Source organism: Pogoniulus pusillus, chromosome 37 (assembly GCF_015220805.1).
Source record: "Pogoniulus pusillus isolate bPogPus1 chromosome 37, bPogPus1.pri, whole genome shotgun sequence".
NCBI classification, from domain to species: Eukaryota; Metazoa; Chordata; class Aves; order Piciformes; family Lybiidae; genus Pogoniulus; species Pogoniulus pusillus.
In genome coordinates, this window is record NC_087300.1 from 2,830,011 (window position 1) to 2,847,765 (window position 17,755).

The 17,755-nt window shown below is 50.3% G+C and overlaps 1 protein-coding gene across 4 annotated transcripts in view; it reads right to left on the reverse strand.

Annotated features, from left to right (window-relative positions):
- The window catches only part of NFYC (nuclear transcription factor Y subunit gamma), a 42,743-nt gene that overhangs the window by 12,433 nt on the left and 12,555 nt on the right, over nt 1-17,755 (reverse strand). For 3 of the 4 annotated variants that reach the window (XM_064172739.1, XM_064172740.1, XM_064172741.1), the window contains 4 exons: nt 9,296-9,408; nt 5,683-5,754; nt 3,835-3,948; nt 2,933-3,028 (listed from right to left, as the gene is read on the reverse strand). In XM_064172739.1, coding sequence (XP_064028809.1) covers nt 2,933-3,028; nt 3,835-3,948; nt 5,683-5,754; nt 9,296-9,400 — 387 coding nt within the window. In that variant the 5' untranslated portion in view covers nt 9,401-9,408. Of the gene's footprint in view, nt 1-2,932; nt 3,029-3,834; nt 3,949-5,682; nt 5,755-9,295; nt 9,409-16,414; nt 16,470-17,755 lie in introns of those variants that run through there. The other variant, XM_064172742.1, reaches the window with a different exon arrangement.

Consider the following 17,755-nt stretch of genomic DNA (forward strand, 5'->3'; position numbering starts at 1 on the left):
TGAGCAAGTGGTGAAGGCTCAAGAATCAAATCCCTGCTCCTCAAGATCTTGCAGCTGGTGGAAGCAGCAGCAGCAGCAGCAGCTTGCCAGATGTTCACTCCATGGCAGAAGGCGTAAACAATCCTCTCCCAGCCACCTCGAGTTCACAGCTGAGAGTGTAGGATGTTTACACGTGCTACAACATGGCACATCCCCATCACCAGGCTGCTGCACTGCCCTGTACCAGGCCTGCTCAAGCATTACCTCCAGAAGAGTCAACTGGAGAGGGAAAAGGAAAGGTCAGGTTAGAATGAGAGAATCAACGAGGTTGGAAGAGGTCTCCTGAGATCATCCAGGCCAACCTAGCAGCCAGCCCTCAGCAGTCAGCCAGACCATGGCACTAAAGGAGGTTAGTTATAGTTAAATGATAATGAAAGAAGGTTCATTTAGTGTGAGGAAGAGGAGGCTGAGGGCAGAGCTCATTGCTGTCTACAGCTACTTGAAGAGATGTTGTGGAGAGGCTGCTGCTGGGGCTCTGCTCACAGGGAACTGGAGACAGGACAAAGGGGAATGGCCTCATGCTGAGGCTGGGGAGGTTTAGATTGGACAGCAGGAAAAGATTTTCATGGAGAATCATAGGATCAAGCAGGTTGGCAGAGAGCTCCAAGCTCAGCCAGCACAACCTAGCACCCAGCCCTGCCCAACCAACCAGACCATGGCACTAAGTGCCCCAGCCAGGCTTGGCTGCAACACCTCCAGCCACAACCACTCCACCACCTCCCTGGGCAGCCCATTCCAGTGCCAATCACTCTCTCTGCCAACAGCTTCCTCCTAACATCCAGCCTGACCCTGCCCTGCCACAGCTTGAGACTGTGTCCCCTTGTTCTATGCCTGAGTGCCTGGCAGCAGAGTCCAACCCCACCTGGCTATAGCCTCCTCTGGATCCTCTCCAACAGATTCCTGCCCTTGTGGGCTCCAGAGCTGGACACAGCAGTGCAGGTGACTGATTTCAGGAGCTTGGTGAGGATAGAAGTGGGGCTGGGTGACAGCTCTGGGAGGTGGGAAGGCTGCCAGGCTACAGCAGCCACTGCTGAATCACAGAATGGTTTGGGCTGGAAGGGACCTCAAAGATTATCCAGTTCCAACTTCTCTGGGCAGCCTGCTGTAGGGCTCCAGCAGCTACAAGTTTCTCTTTACCCATCAAACAAGTTTCACCTCCTGCACAGGTGGTTCCAGTTTGTGCCCTTTGCCCCTTGCCCTGTGCCTGGGCACCACTGAAAAAATCCCAGCCCTGTCCTCTTGCCCCCTACCCTTCAGCTCTGGCTGAGCAGATGCCCTCTGGGGCTGCTCTTCTGCAGGCTCAACACCCCCAGGGCTCTCAGGCTTTCCTCCTCACAGAGCTGCTCCAGGCCCCTCAGCATCTTTGGAGCCTCCTCTGGACTCTCTCCAGTAGTTCACTGTCTCTTTTGAACTGGGGAGCCCCAAACTAGACCCAGTACTCCAGATGTGGCCTCACCAAAAGGCAGTTGAGGGGCAGGGGAACCTCCCTTGCCCTGCTGGCCATACTCTTCTTCATGTCCCCAGAACTGGACCCAGTACTCCAGATGTGGCCTCTGTAGGGACCAGTCTCTGGACACAGAGCAGACATCTTTTAGCTTCTCCTGCAGGGTTTAGACTGGAATGGAAAACCCCAAAACATAGCCAAGAAAACCTTCCAAGTGACACATCTGCCAGAAGGATGTTTGCCAGCAGCACTCACTAAATGTGGTGCTGAGTCCCCTCCCTGGAGGTGTTCAAGACCAGGTTGGATGAGGTCTTGAACAACCTGGACTGATGGAAGGTGTCCCTGCCCATGGCAGGGAGGTTGGAACTGGCTGAGCTTTAAGGTCCCTTCCAACCCAAACCACTCTGTGGATCTCTGAATTACTGAAGAGGTGAACTTCTAGCAGCAAAACACCAAACTGAAGGAGACAAACCCAGGAGCTGGGTTTGCTTCTCTGTGCATTTCAAGCAGCAAGACCGAGCTTGAGCTCTCCTTTAGTGTATCTTCAGCCCTGTCTCAAACAGGGAGGGAAACAAGAGGCTTGTGTTTAACAAAGCAGTTCAGTTTCCAGGCTCCTCTGCTCAGATGACTGCAGCAGGCTGCTGCTGTAAACATCCGACTGAAAGCTCCTGCTGACACCTTACAGCTTCCAGTCAAGGATGTTTACAGTGGCAGTGACTGCCCCAAAAGGATGCAGGAGGTGGCACTTGCAAGGAGAGAAGCTTCTTTGTGCCCTGACAGGTCAAAGGATGCAGACTCAGCAGGTAACATCGTTCATTTTGGTGTCAGGGCTGGCTAAGGGTTTTGTCACTTCGAGAAATCCCTGAGCCAGGCTTGCCCAAGCCACATTTAAAGGCTTCCCTGAGCCCCACACAAAGGCTTCCCAGAGCCCCACTCAAAGGCTTCCCTGAGCCCCCACTCAGAGGCCTGCTCCACCTCCACACAAAGGCTTCCCAGAGCCCCACTCAAAGGCTTCCCAGAGCCCCACTCAGAGGCCTGCCTGAGCCCCACTCAGAGGCCTCCCTGAGCCCCCACTCAGAGGCTTCCCTGAGCCCCCACTCAGAGGCTTCCCTGAGCCCCCACTCAGAGGCTTCCCTGAGCCCCACTCAAAGGCTTCCCAGAGCCCCACTCAAAGGCCTGCCTGAGCCCCACTCAGGCTTCCCTGAGCCCCACTCAGAGGCTTCCCTGAGCCCCCCTCAAAGGCCTGCCCCAGCCCCACTTGCATTTAAGAAGCAAAGGCAAAGTGACTAAATACAGCGGCAGAGAGAGGCACAAACCTTTTCCTTCAACCTGACCCCACAACCCTCCCCTTGAAATCTTGCTTCTGCAGAGCTTTAGTAGCAAGCCTCTCTGCAGCAGAGGCTGAAATGCCACCAGAGAGAGGGCAGGCAAGGCAGCAAGGGGTCTCACCTGTCTCTTTGTAGGCTTCAGCTCATCTCTTGGGACGATGTCGATGAGGAAATCGAACTGATCAAACTTAGTGATGGCCACGGCGATGTCGTTCCTCTGCAACAACACAGAGAGAAAACCACTCTGCAGCTTCAGGAGAGGGTTTGGGCATTGGATAAACCAAAGCAGGCTTTCAACTTACCATGGTCATTGTTTAGGCTGGAAAAGACCCAGGCTTAATCTCCCTTCCTCAAGCTTCTGTCCATTCCCTCTCGTCCTATCGCTCCGAGGCTTTGTCAAAAGTCCCTTCCCAGCTCTCCTGTAGCCCCAGTCTCTTCCAGCTCAGAGCCATTGCTCCTTGTCTTATCACTCCCAGCCCTTGTCACTAGTCCCTCCCCAGCTCTCCTGTAGCCCCTTCAGGTACTGGAAGGCTGCTCTAAGGTTTCCCTGGAGCTTCTAAGGTCTCCCTGCAGCCTTCTCCAGGCTGAACAGCCCCAACTCTCCCAGCCTGTCCCCATAGCAGAGGTTCTCCAGCCCTCTGATCATCTTGGTGGCCTCCTCTGGATTCCCTCCAGCAGCTCCACATCCTGGAGCTGGTGGCAGTGATGTAGGTGAGGTCTCAGCACAGCAGAGAGGCAGAATCCCTTCCCTCATCCTGCTGGTCACACTGCTTTTGATGCAGCCCAGGACATTGCTACAGCACTCCTGAGTGCTTCCCAGCCAGTCACCACTGGCCACCAGCTGCAGCTTTGGGGTGGGTTTTTTGGTTGTTGTTGGGGGTTGTTCTTCAAAGCTACTGAAGAGAAAAGCATTGCAGTGCTACCAAAGTGATTGTCTGCTGAACATGCCTCATGGTATGGAAGCAAAGAGTTGGAAAGGAGTTCATGAAGCAACTGAAGTCTGGGAAGGAGAAGCTTTGTTACCTGCAGAGTCCTCCTCTTGTTGTCTTCTGTGTGTATCCAGGCTCTCAAAGTCAGTTCTGTTATGAATATCTGAGCTGCCTTGGCAAACAGCACAGGAGCTTCTGCACTGATCATCTGCAATTAAAGGGACAATTGTTTGTACCATTAACAGCCTAACAGCACACAGGGGTGGTCAGAGCAGCTTTAGCATGTTAGGCAAAGTCAGAATGGTTGCACTGTTTCAGAGTGAAGTTAGGGGAATGACCCTGAACATCTCCAGGAAGGAGGCAGCCACAATCTCCCTGGGCAACCTGTTCCAGAGTCTCACCATCCTCAGACTGAAGGACTTCTTCCTAAGATCCATTCTAATCTGTCCAACTTTCTGCTCCTAACTGGTGTGGAGCAGAGGGAAGCAAAGGCAGGCAGTAGCCAGACTGCTATGGAGCAGAGGAAGCAAAGCCAGGCAGCAGCCAGACTGCTATGGAGCAGAGGGAAGCAAAGCCAGGCAGCAGCCAGACTGCTATGGAGCAGAGGGAAGCAAAGCCAGGCAACAGCCAGGCTGGTATGGAGCAGAGGGAAGCAAAGACAGGCAACAGCCAGGCTGGTGTGGAGCAGAGGGAAGCAAAGCCAGGCAACAGCCAGGCTGGTGTGGAGCAGAGGGAAGCAAAGCCAGGCAACAGCCAGGCTGGTATGGAGCAGAGGAAGCAAAGGCAGGCAATAGCCAGGCTGGTGTGGAGCAGAGGGAAGCAAAGGCAGGCAATAGCCAGGCTGGTGTGGAGCAGAGGGAAGCAAAGGCAGGCAACAGCCAGGCTGCTATGGAGCAGAGGGAAGCAAAGCCAGGCAACAGCCAGGCTGGTGTGGAGCAGAGGGAAGCAAAGCCAGGCAACAGCCAGGCTGGTATGGAGCAGAGGAAGCAAAGGCAGGCAATAGCCAGGCTGGTGTGGAGCAGAGGGAAGCAAAGGCAGGCAATAGCCAGGCTGGTGTGGAGCAGAGGGAAGCAAAGGCAGGCAACAGCCAGACTGCTATGGAGCAGAGGAAGCAAAGACAGGCAATAGCCAGGCTGGTGTGGAACAGAGGGAAGCAAAGGCAGGCAATAGCCAGGCTGGTGTGGAGCAGAGGGAAGCAAAGGCAGGCAACAGCCAGACTGCTATGGAGCAGAGGGAAGCAAAGGCAGGCAACAGCCAGGCTGGTATGGAGCAGAGGGAAGCAAAGCCAGGCAGCAGCCAGACTGCTATGGAGCAGAGGAAGCAAAGGCAGGCAACAGCCAGACTGCTATGGAGCAGAGGGAAGCAAAGGCAGGCAACAGCCAGACTGCTATGGAGCAGAGGAAGCAAAGGCAGGCAACAGCCAGACTGCTATGGAGCAGAGGAAGCAAAGCCAGGCAACAGCCAGACTGGTGTGGAGCAGAGGGAAGCAAAGGCAGGCAACAGCCAGGCTGCTATGGAGCAGAGGGAAGCAAAGCCAGGCAACAGCCAGGCTGGTGTGGAGCAGAGGGAAGCAAAGGCAGGCAACAGCCAGGCTGCTATGGAGCAGAGGGAAGCAAAGACAGGCAACAGCCAGGCTGGTATGGAGCAGAAGGAAATAAATCCTGGAAGTAACTAGACTGGTATGGAGCAGAGGGAAGCAAACCAGGAAATAACCAGATTAGTCTGGAACAGAAGGCAGCAAAACTACAAAAGACTTAAAGACCCAAAGGATTTTGCTTTCCCAGCTGAGCTTCACTGCACAAAGCCAGCCTGCACTCCAGGCAGCTCTTAAACTGTGGTTTAGAAGTAATAATAAATAATGAGTAAGGAATTGCAAGCACTTATAGCCAAAATATCCACCCAAATGCCCCTAAATCCTGCAGCTGAAAAGCCAAGAGTTTACCTTCACATCTTCATCCAGCTTCATGATCTTCTTGATGCGAGCCAGAGGCAGCTCCTGGACTCTGAAGTCTTTCTGCAGAGAGATTCACATTTGAGAGACTCTTTACTGCCACACAACCAACAAGGAGGGTAAGAAATGGCAGAAAGGTCTGGATTGTCTGCAGCTCAACTCCAATGGATCAAACAACTTAGTCTGGCAATGGGCTCAGGCAGCCCCAAAGTCAGCCCTGGCCTGGGCTGTATGCAGAGCAGACAGAGCAGCAGCACAGGGAGGGGGATTCTGCCCCTCTGCTCTGCTGAGACCTCACCTGCATCACTGCCTCCAGTTCTACAGACCCCACCATAAGAGGGACATGCAGCTGCTGGAGAGGCTCCAGAGGAGGCCACCAAGATGATCAAAGGGCTGGAGAACCTCTGCTATGGGGACAGGCTGGGAAGAGTTGGGGCTGTTCAGCCTGGAGAAGGGTGCAGGGAGACCTTAGAGGCTCCAAGGAAACTTTAGAGCAGCCTTCCAGTACCTGAAGGGGCTACAGGAGAGCTGGGGAGGGACTAGTGACCAGGGCTGGGAGTGATAAGACAAGGAGCAATGGCTCTGAGCTGGAAGAGACTGGACGTTAGGAAGAAGCTCTTTGCAGTGAGGGTGGTGAGACACTGGCACAGGTTGTCCAGGGAGGTTGTGGAGCACAGAAGCACCCAATGTGATCTTTGATCATCATCATTTAACCTCATTATCCATTAATTGAAAGGGTCCTACAGGAAGGCTGCGGAGGGATTATCATCATCATCATCATTTAACCTCATTATGCATTCATTGAAGGGATCCTACAAGAAGACTACAGAGGGATTATTATCATCACTTTAAATCATTCCTTTTATCATTATTCTTTTCAATTGATATCCATTAATCACAGGGATCCTACAGGAAGGCTGCAGAGGTGGGGTTATTATTATTAATAATATTAATAATATTATTATTAATTACCATAATCACTTTTTAATCACTATTTTTATCATTATTACTTTCAACTGGCACCCAATAACTGAAGAGATCTTACAGAAAGACTGTAGAGGTATTATTATTATTATTATTATTATTATTATTATTATTATTATTAATTATTACCATGATCATTATTTTTATCACTGTTTTTATCATTATTATTTTCAACTGGCATCCAATAACTGAAGAGATCTTACAGAAAGACTGTAGAGGTATTATTATTATTATTATTATTATTAATTATTGCCATGATCATTATTTTTATCACTATTTTTATCATTATTATTTTCAACTGGCACCCAATAACTGAAGAGATCTTACAGAAAGACTGTAGAGGTATTATTATTATTATTATTATTATTATTATTATTAATTATTACCATGATCATTATTTTTATCACTGTTTTTATCATTATTATTTTCAACTGGCATCCAATAACTGAAGAGATCTTACAGAAAGACTGCAGAGGTATTATTATTATTATTATTATTATTATTATTAATTATTACCATGATCATTATTTTTATCACTGTTCTTATCATTATTATTTTCAACTGGCATCCAATAACTGAAGAGATCTTACAGAAAGACTGTAGAGGTATTATTATTATTATTATTATTATTATTAATTATTGCCATGATCATTATTTTTATCACTGTTTTTATCATTATTATTTTCAACTGGCATCCAATAACTGAAAAGATCTTACAGAAAGGCTGCAGAGTAATAATAATAATAATAATAATAATAATAATAATAATAATAATAATAATAATAATTTCTTCAGTTGTTGGATGAGAATTGAAAATAATAATGATAAATGTAGTGATAAAAATAATGGTTATGGCAATAATAATAATACTAATAACAATTATTATTATTATTATTATTACCTTTAATCATTATTACCACAATAATTATTTTGACCACTGTTTTCATCATTATTATTATTATGTTCATTTGTCATCCACTAACTGAAGAGATCTTACAGGAAGGCTGTAGAGGTAATAATAATAATAATATCTTTAATCATTATTATCATCATAATTACTTTTAGCACTATTTTTATCATTATTATTATCAACTGTCATCCACTAACTGAAGAGATCTTACAGGAAGGCTGCAGAGGTAGTCTTATTATTATCCATTACTAATAATTGGCATTATTATTATTTTTAATAACAATACTACTACTACTACTACTAATAATTATTATTATTATTATTGCCATAACCATTATTTTTAATCACTACTTTTATCATTATTATTTTCAATTGTCATCCAATAACTGAAGAGGTCTTACAGGAAGGCTGTAGAGGTACTATTATTATTATTATTATTGCCATTACCATTATTTTTATCACTACTTTTATCATTATTATTTTCAATTGTAGAGGTACTATTATTATAATTATTAATCATTATCATCACAATAATTACTTTCATCACTACTTTTATCATTATTATTTTCAACTGTCCTCCAATAACTGAAGAGATCTCACAGGAAGGCTCCCTCCCCAGCTTTTCTGTAGCCCACTTCAGATCCTGAAAAGCCTCCATCTCCCTCAGCTGCTCCTCCTCAGCCCTGCTCTCCAGACCCTTCCCCACCTTCACTGCCCTTCTCTGGACTTGCTCCAGTCCCTCAATGTCCTTCTTGAAAGGAGTGGCCCAAAACTGAAGGCAGGATTCAAGCTGTGGCCTCCCCAGTTGTGAGCACAGTGTTAACAGCAGGCTGAAGGGTTGGAGAATGCTGCTCACCTGTGCTCAGCACTGCTCATCCTTCAACCTCCTGTTAGCTCTCACAGCACACAGCACCCACACTTGCACCTGGAGCTATTTTTAACTCACCTCCCTTTTCCCCCACTCCAAACAGTAAAGAATTCCCCCAGACAGACATCATTTAGCTTGCTAAAAGAAACCTCTGAATCAACTCTGTCTTCTCCTTTAGCCCAAGGAGAGCTGAAGCTATGACTGTGACATCTCTTCGTGCTGTGTGTCAGCTGCATTTGACTCCTACCTCAGCAGCTGTAGCCAAGGTAGCTCCTAAGGCTACCTTGCAGCCTGTAAATAGCCAACGTGACTGCAACAGCAGCAGGAGAAGAGATTCACAGAATGCTTTAGGTTGGAAAGGATCTTAAAGATTCAACCCTCCTGCCACAGACACCTCCCACCAGCTCAGGTTGCTCAAGACCTCATCCAACCTGACCTTGAACACCTCCAGGGAAGGGACATCCACAACCTCCCCTGTGCAACCTGTTCCAAGGTCTCACCACCCCCACTGGAAAGAATTCCTTCCTAATCTCCAGTCTCAATCTCCTCTTTTCCAGCTCAAATCCATTCCCTCTCATCCTTTTGACAAGCCCTTGCCAAAAGTCCCTCCCCAGCTCTTCTGTAGCCCATTTCAGGCACTGGAAGACTGCTCCTTGGGAGCCTTCTCTAGGCTGAACAGTCTCAATTCTCCCAGCCTGTCCCTACAGTGGAGGTGCTGCAGCACCTTGGACACATTCACAGCACCTTGGACACATTGAGGCTGAAGTTGTTCTTGCCACACACCATTCCCAGGCACTTCCCCCTCCAGCTCCTTAGAAGCAGCCTCCCCAGAGCCCACTCACCACGGTCAGGTTGCGGATCTCCTCCATGACTCGTGGCCAGAAGGACTGGAGGCTTTGCTGGGCATCACTGTTGCCAGCTGTGCCAAAGCCACCATCTGTGGACATCCTGGTAGCTGGAAGGAACGAAAAAGAAGCAGCATTAGAAAGTCAACAGCTTCCAGGGCAAACCCACAAACCACCAAGGGGAGGCAGCAGCCATTTATTACCACTCATTCCCAAATCTGCTATTCCAAAGCCATCAAACAATCCTAGCAGCAGACCCAAGAGATGAGTGTCAGACAATGGGTTGGTTATCTCCTGCAGCCTACATTTCCCAAGGCAGACTCTGAGTAGTTCTATTTGTCTTCTGTCAACCTGAGAATGGGACCCAGGAGGCGTGGGAAGAGCTGAAGAGGAGTCTGAGAGGGGATGACAAAGAGGAAGGAGGTCAGAGATTGGATTTGCAGTCTCAAAGCAGGAGTGTGGGGACAGGAAGAACTCTTAAGGAAGGAACCTACAGAAATAAGAAGTGAGAAAGAAGTGACTGGGTGACTCCTCACCAACTCTTGGCATTAAGATGCTACCTGCCTGCAAATGAAGATATTTCAAGCATCTGTGAGAAAATGCAGAGGTCAAGATTCTAATGAGTGTGAAACTGCAGAACCACAGCAAGGCTTGGGCTGGAAAGGACCTCAGAGACCATCTGCTCCCACCTCCCCACCATGGGCAGGGACACCTCTCAACTAAGCTTGAGGTCTCATCCAACCTGGCTTTGAACACTCTCAAGGAGGAGACATCCACAGCCTCTCTGGGCAGCCTGGTCCAGTCTCACCACCCTCACACTGAAGAGTTTCTTCCTCGGCTCCACTCTAACCCTACTCTGCCTCAGCTACCAACCATTCCCCCTGGTCCTGTCTCCAGACATCCTCATGAAAAGCCTCTCTGCAGGATCCCCTCAGGTACTGGCAGGCAGCTCTAAGGTCCCCCCAGAGTCTTCTCTTCTCCAGACTGAACACCCTCAGCCTGTGCTCATAGCAGAGCTGCTCCAGCCCTTGGCTCATCCTTGCGACCCTCTTCTGGGCTCACTCAGGGGACCTCAGAACCTGCTCCAGGAGATTATTTCCCCCCACCCCTTTCATCAGATACAAAAAGAAAGAAACTGAAGGCCAAAAAAAAAAAAAAGAAGTAAAAGCTGAGACTCAGCCCTAAAATGCCTGGAGGCCATCAGAGAGCAGATTAAAAAGCACATCTCAGAAGCACCACATCAACACTTTGCAATTAAGAAGCTTTTCTGCTCACCGGAGCAGAACACCTTGGCCAAACATTAACCTCACCAAGCCCTGTGGCAGCTGATGAAAGGCTTAAGAGCTTCACTTCAGAAGAGCACTAAAGGAGAATCCAGACACCTCCAAGTGGCTGTGGTTCTTTGTGGCTGTTGTTTGTTGGTTGCTCTTTAAACAGTTGCTGGTTTGTGCTCCTTCTCCAGGGCCGTGGGAAGGGGAAAGCAGCAGGATGAAGCTGTCTCGCCCTGGCTGCACGCTTGAGCAAGAACCTGCTATTGAAAACACAGCCTAGAGGATGACCACAAAGAAATCCAACAGCTCTCATCTTGCAAATCCATCTGGAGTGGGCACCCAAAGCTCTTCATCTGGAAAAGCCAACGGCCAGAAACAGCTCAGCAGCCCTGGCAGAGCAGAAGCTGCCAGCCGCAGCCACCAGCGATTCCAGGGCATCACCAAGTGAACAGGAGCTGGAGGAACAACCTCTCTGGCCAGCAAGGATCATGTCACAGCTTGGGGTGTGAAAAGGAGATCTGGTCTGCCTCATCTGATCACAGAACCACAGCACAATGGGGGTTGGAAGTGACCTCTGGAGATCAGCCAGTCCAATCCCCCTGCTCCAGCAGGGCACCCACAGCAGCTTGGCTCAGGAGCACAATGCCCAGGTGGGGTTGGGAGCTCTGCAGAGAAGGAGACTTCACAACCTCCCTGGGCAGCCTGCTCCAGGTCTCCAGCATCCTCACACCAAACAAGTTTATCTTCATGTTCAAATGGAACTTCCTGAGTTCCAGTTTGTGCCCATTGCCCCTTGTCCTCTCCCTGGGCACCACTGACAAAGATATGGTGACTGGCCCCATCCTCCTGCCCCAGCCCTTTAGATCACAGCATCAAGCAGGTTGGAAGAGAGCTCCAAGCTCAGCCAGCACAACCTAGCACCCAGCCCTGCCCAACCAACCAGACCATGGCACTAAGTGCCCCAGCCAGGCTTGGCTGCAACACCTCCAGCCACAGCCACTCCACCACCTCCCTGGGCAGCCCATTCCAATGCCAATCACTCTCTCTGACAACAACTTCCTCCTCACATCCAGCCTCAACCTGCCCTGCCACAGCTTCAGGCTGTGTCCCCTTCTTCTGTTGCTGGCTGCCTGGCAGCAGAGCCCAACCCCACCTGGCTACAGCCTCCCTGCAGGCAGCTGCAGATGTTGCTGAGCATTGCTCAGATTCCCTCTGGGGCTGCTCTTCTCCAGGTTCAACACTCCCAGGGCTCTCAGCCTTTGCTCCTCAGAGAGCTGCTTCAGGCCTCTCAACATCTCTGTAGCATCCCTTGGACAGCCTGATCTAGTGTGAGATGTCCCTACCCAAGGCAGGAGGGTTGGAACTGGATGATCCTTGTGGTCCCTTCCAACTCTGATTGATTCTATGGTTCTATGATCCCATAGATGTCTTTCCAGGTGTTTCTCACCCAGCCCCCTTGGTGGGCTGGTGGTTTATAGACAAATCCCTGTTTGAGCTGCCTTGGTGACACCAAAATTACAGACTCACAGAATTTCTGAGATTGGGAAAGACCTTCAAGATCACTGAGTTCAATCCTTAGTTTCATACTGACAAGTCCTTGACTAAACCAAATCCCTCAGCACATCTAATCACTATGATGGCTGGAAAGGACCACCAGGACCAGCCAGTCCAAAACTGGCAGTAGTTCTCTACTGGATGTGGTTGGTGAAGCCATTCATCCCTCTGGAAGATGTCTGGCACACACACAGAGAGTGATGGCACAAGTGCCAGCCTGGCTCTCTCCAGACCCCATTCCCAGGGTGCTTCTTCTCACAGAAGCATCCAAAGCATCGGGAGCCAAAAGCTGCTGTGTTGTAACCCCAGATCCATGCATGCTGTGGCTTGGGCCTTTCCTTTGGCTTCAGCAGGGCCAGGCACAAACCTCCTAGGCACTGCCTGCAGTGGTGCTTAGGATCACAGAAGCAGAGAATTGTTTGGGTTGGAAATGACCTCCACAGACTTTCAGCCCTCATTGTGCTGGGATTCCAGGAGACTGGTTCCAGGCTGGTGGGCAAAGTGGCTGTTGGCAGATTGAAGTGAACAGCTCTAAGCTGGGTGCAGAGGATATTGAGCAATTATGGCTGAAAGGCTTTAAGGAGAAGGTTGCAAAGCAGTGGTTGAGTTGAGCTGAACCTGCTGGAAGGCAGAACAAAGTTAAATAAAGCAGGATCTCCTCAGGTGCCTCCCAAGCTCTCTTTGCTGTGAGTATTTAGCAGCAGATTCTCCCCTCTCCAAAGCCATCAGCTCCCTAATACCTCTCATGCATCCCTTCTGTTATCACTCACCTCAGGCTCAGCATTTGAGCCCAAATCAGAGATTTTTACAAACTCAAAGAGGGTTTGCAACAGCCCAGACAAGGTCTTAGCCCAGCACAGCTTGGTTTCAGCAGGGCCAGATCTGCTCTGCAGCCCTCCCACTGCTGATCTGCTGCAAAGAGCACTGCAATCCAGGTCTTGCTGGATCCCACACAGGCACAACTCCCACTCCTTCCCTCTCCACCTCAGTACCTAGAGCAGGAATTCTGCTCCTCCCTTCTCCCATCCCCAGACACTCAGCAGCTGGATTTAAGAGCTGCCTCTCCTCTTCGTGCCAGGAGAGGTTTAGGTTGGACATGAGGAACAACTTCTCCTCTAAAAGGGCTGTCAAAGGACCACAGAATGAACCAGGTTGGAAAAGACTTTCAAGATCACAGAGTCCAACCTATCCCCCAACACCTTCTAATCAACTAAACCCTGGCACTAAGTGCCTCATCCAGCCTCCTTGTAAACACCTCCAGACAGAGGCTCCACCACCTCCCCAGGCAGCCCATTCCAATGCCCTGGAACAGGCTGCCCAAGGCAGTCATGGAGTCCTCATCCCTGGAGGGATTGCAAAGCCATGGAGATGCCCCCAACACAAGAAGGACATGGAACTGTTAGAGACAGCCCAGAGGAGGCCACCAAGATGCTGAGAGGGCTGCAGCAGCTCTGCTCTGAGCACAGGCTGAGAGAGTTGGGGCTGTGCAGCCTGGAGAAGAGAAGGCTTGGAGGAGACCCTGGAGTGGCCTTGCAGGATCTGAAGGAAACTACAGGAGGGCTGGGGAGGGACTATTGACAAGGTCTGGGAATGAGAGGAGGAGGAGGAATGGGTTTGAAGTGGCAGAGGGGAGACTGAAAGTGGATGTTAGGAAGAAGTTGTTTGCAATGAGGGTGGGGAGAGACTGGCACAGGTTGAGGGTGGGGAGACACTGGCACAGGTTTCCCAGGGAGGCTGTGGAGCACAGAAGCACCCAATGGGATCTTTGATCCCATTGGGTGCTTCTGTGCTCCACAACCTCCCTGGAGGTGTTCAGAACCAGCTTGGATGAGACCCTGAATGACCTGTTCTAGAGGGAAGAGTCCCCACCTATGGCAGGGGGTTGGAACTGGCTCAGCTTTGAGGTTCCTTCCAACCTGAACCATTCTATGTTTCTATGTGGTGCTGAGGGACAGAGTTTAGTGGTGACCTGGCAGTGCTGGCTTAACATCTGGACTTTATGATCTTAAAAGTCACCTTCAACCAAAATGATTTGATGATCCATGTGGTAGTTTGAGGGTTCCTAGGTCCCCCTTTAACCAAAATCATAGGCACAGAGGTCCATCCCAGGGCCAACTGCCACAATTCTTCACTACTCACTCCACAGGGAGAGAAGTCAAGCAGCAGAGTTGATCAAGGCACCTCTGGAAAGGAGGTGGCAGGGCCAGAGCAGCCACCTTGACTTCACTCATGCAAAGCAGAGACTGGGCAGATAACCTTCCTGATACCAACCTGACTGTGAACTTACAGCCTTGACCTTGCAGAGAGCTGCATCAGACTGCAAGCAAACAGGTACCTGTCCTGGGCAGTGAGCTGGGAATGGCCTGGCAGCCAGGCATGAGCTACACGCTCCAAAGAGCAAGAACTGAGCCTTCAAAGCTGCTTCAGCTGCACAGAGGAAGAGAATATCCTACAGCAGAGACAACAGAAGGGTTAGAGAAGGGTGGGGGAGATCATCCAGTCCAACCCCTCTTGTTAAAGCAGGGGCAGCCACAGCAGCTTGCCCAGGATCACAATGCCCAGGTGGGGTTGGAAGCTCTCCAGAGAAGGAGACTACTTCACAACCTCTCTGAGCAGCCTGCTCCAGGCCTCCAGCAGCTTCACACTAAAGATGTTTCTCCTCTCTTTTTGCTCAGGCTCCAAGGCTGGAAGTGTTCAAAGCCAGGTTGAAGAGGGGCTTGACCAAGCTGCTCTGGTGGGAGGTGTCCCTGCCCATAGCAGGGGGTCAGAATGAGATGGATCTTTTAAGGTCCCTTCCAACCCAAATCATTCTGTGATTCTAGGAAGACCCAGATGCTGGCCAGAAGGTTGGGAGCACATCTCAACAGACTGAAGGTAGATTAAAAACCCTGCCAGAAGCACAGCAGCAGAAACCAAGGCACAGAATTGAAGTGACCTCCCCCACAGCACTGCGCCGAGTCAGAAAGGAGGCTGCAAATATCAGAACACCAAGGGAGGGGGAGAAAAATAGCACAAGGCTTAAAGGAATAAAAGGAAAGCAAACCAAATCATCTCAAATCCTGTTTGTCCTGGTTACTTCACTCTCTTTTCTTATCTGAAAGCAAGAGCAGGAGGCTCACCCTTGATACTTGGGGTTTCAACAGTTAACCAGCACCAATTAGTGGCTCTTTGCAGGGTCAAAAGATTTTGGCAGGCAAGCAAAGAGAGAAAAGAAGCAGAGAGAGGAAGAGAATTCCCAGACAAATAACAAGTGGTTCAGAGGAATTGTGCAGCCTCTCCAGCTCCTGCATTCAACACCCAGCAGAAATGGAAAAGCTCTTTTAAGTGAAGTGTGTTCGAGTGCCTAAAGTCTACTTCACACAGTACAACACTTGGCAGAGACCAAAACAATGAGCACAGGCTGAGGGTGCTCAGCCTGGAGAAGAGAAGGCTCTGGGAGGACCTCAGAGCTGCCTGCCTGTAGCTGAAGGGATCCTACAGGAAGGCTGCAGAGGGACTTTATGAGGGTGTCTAGAGACAGGGCAAGGGGGAATGGTTTGAAGCTGAGGGAGAGCAGGGTTAGACTGGAGCTGAGTGTGGCCAGCAGGACCAGGACAGAGATTGTCCTCCCTGTACTCAGCACAGGTGAGGCCACACCTTGAGTACTTGGTTCAGTTTTGGGATTCTCACTTCTAGAAGCACACTGAGGGACTGGAGTGGGTCCAGAGAAGAGTAAGGAAGCTGGTGAAGGGTCTGGAGAACAGGCATGGGGAGGAGCAGCTGAGGGAACTGGGGTTGTTGAGCCTGGGGGCTAAGGGGAAAGCTTCTGGGTCTCTGCAACTCCCTAAAAGGAGCTTGAAGAGTTCAGTATGAGGGTGGGGAGACTCTGGAACAGGATGCCCAGGGAGGCTGTGGATGCCTTCTGTCTGGGAGTGTTCAAGGCCAGGCTGGATGAGGCCTTGAGCAGCTGAGTCTAGTTAAGAGGTCTCCATGTCTGGCATCTCTTCACACCCAGGCACCCACAGAACAGTTTGGGTTGGAAGGGACCCTTAAAGCCCATCCAGTTCCAACCCCCTTGCCATGGGCAGGGACACCTACAACCAGCCCAGGTTGCTCAAGACCTCATCCAACCTGGCCTTGAACACCTGCAGGAAGGGGACACCCACAACCTCCCTGGGCAACCTGTTTCAGTCTCACCACAATCACTGTCAAGGACTCCTCCCTAATCTCCAGTCTCAATCTCCCTTCCTCAAGCCTCATTCCCCCTCCACCTGCTGTCCCCAACAGCTCACAGAGGCAAGAGAGGCCTGACCTGGTTTCTTCATTCCTCTTGGATTGTATTTTAGGCTGCAGCAGCTCTGATCATGGCAGCACTCACACTGACTGCTCTGGAGGACAAGCAGAAAGCAAAATGCCTGTCAGGTCTGTGTGGATTAAGCAGAATTTCAGCCCAGAGATGGATTTTGTTGTTCTGTCAGTTGATGATTTTGACTCCTTTATGAATAAGCCTGGATTAAATGAAGAGTTTCTTGATATCAAGTTCTGGGAGTGCCTTCACAGTTTCTCATCCTTCTGACAGCCACACAAATTTCCCTGGCTGAGAAAAAGCTAAACTGGCTGCTGGCTGCTAACCTCCCAGTTCACTGAGCAGCTGGAGCAGACACTCAGCAGATGATCCTGCAGCACATCTAGGGCAAAGTTAAGGCTGCATTAAAATCAAACCCATCAGTGCTGGGAGGTTCTCTGCTGCTGCTGCTGCATTCTTAGGCTTAGCCAGCACCCTGCTGGAAGAGAAGGCAGGGGAAAAAAAAATCACAGAGTCATTATGGTTGGAAAAGACCTCGAAGATCTCCCAGTCCAACCAGGCTCTAACTCTGCCAAGGCTGAAGCTAAACCACGGCACTCAGCACCACAGATCTGCTGCTCTGAAATACCTCCAGGCATGGGGATTCAACCACCTCCCTGGGCAGCCTGTGCCAGGCTTTGAGAACCCTTTCAGGGAAGAAGTTTCTTCTGATATCCAACCTAAACCTCCCCTGGTGCAACTTGAGGTCATTTCCTCTCATCCTATCACTTGCGACCAAGCCCCACTTGGCTGCAGCCTCCTTTCAGAGCCAGGTGGGCTCCCCTCAGCCTCCTTTTCTCCAGGCTGCACACCCTCAGCTGCTCCTCCCCAGACCCTTCCCAAGCTTCTTTGCCCTTCCCAGGACTCTCAGAGCCAGGTGGGCTCCCCTCAGCCTCCTTTTCTCCAGGCTGCACACCCTCAGCTGCTCCTCCCCAGACCCTTCCCAAGCTTCTTTGCCCTTCCCAGGACTCTCAGAGCCAGGTGGGCTCCCCTCAGCCTCCTTTTCTCCAGGCTGCACACCTTCAGCTGCTCCTCCCCAGCCCTATTCTCCCCAGACCCTTGCCAAGCTTCTTTGTCCTTCTCAGGGCCCACTCCAACCTCTCAATGTCCTTCTTGGAGCAAGTGCAATAACTCAAAGCACAGCCAGGCCAGCAGCAGGTACAGCCTAGAGAGCCATGAATGATCAGGAATGGAGCAAAGCTGGAGGTGAGTAGGTTCAGCCTGGAGGTGAGGAGGAAGTTGTTGAGCAGGAGAGTGGTGAGAGGCTGGAATGGGTTGCCCAGGGAGGCAATTGAGGCCCCATGGCTG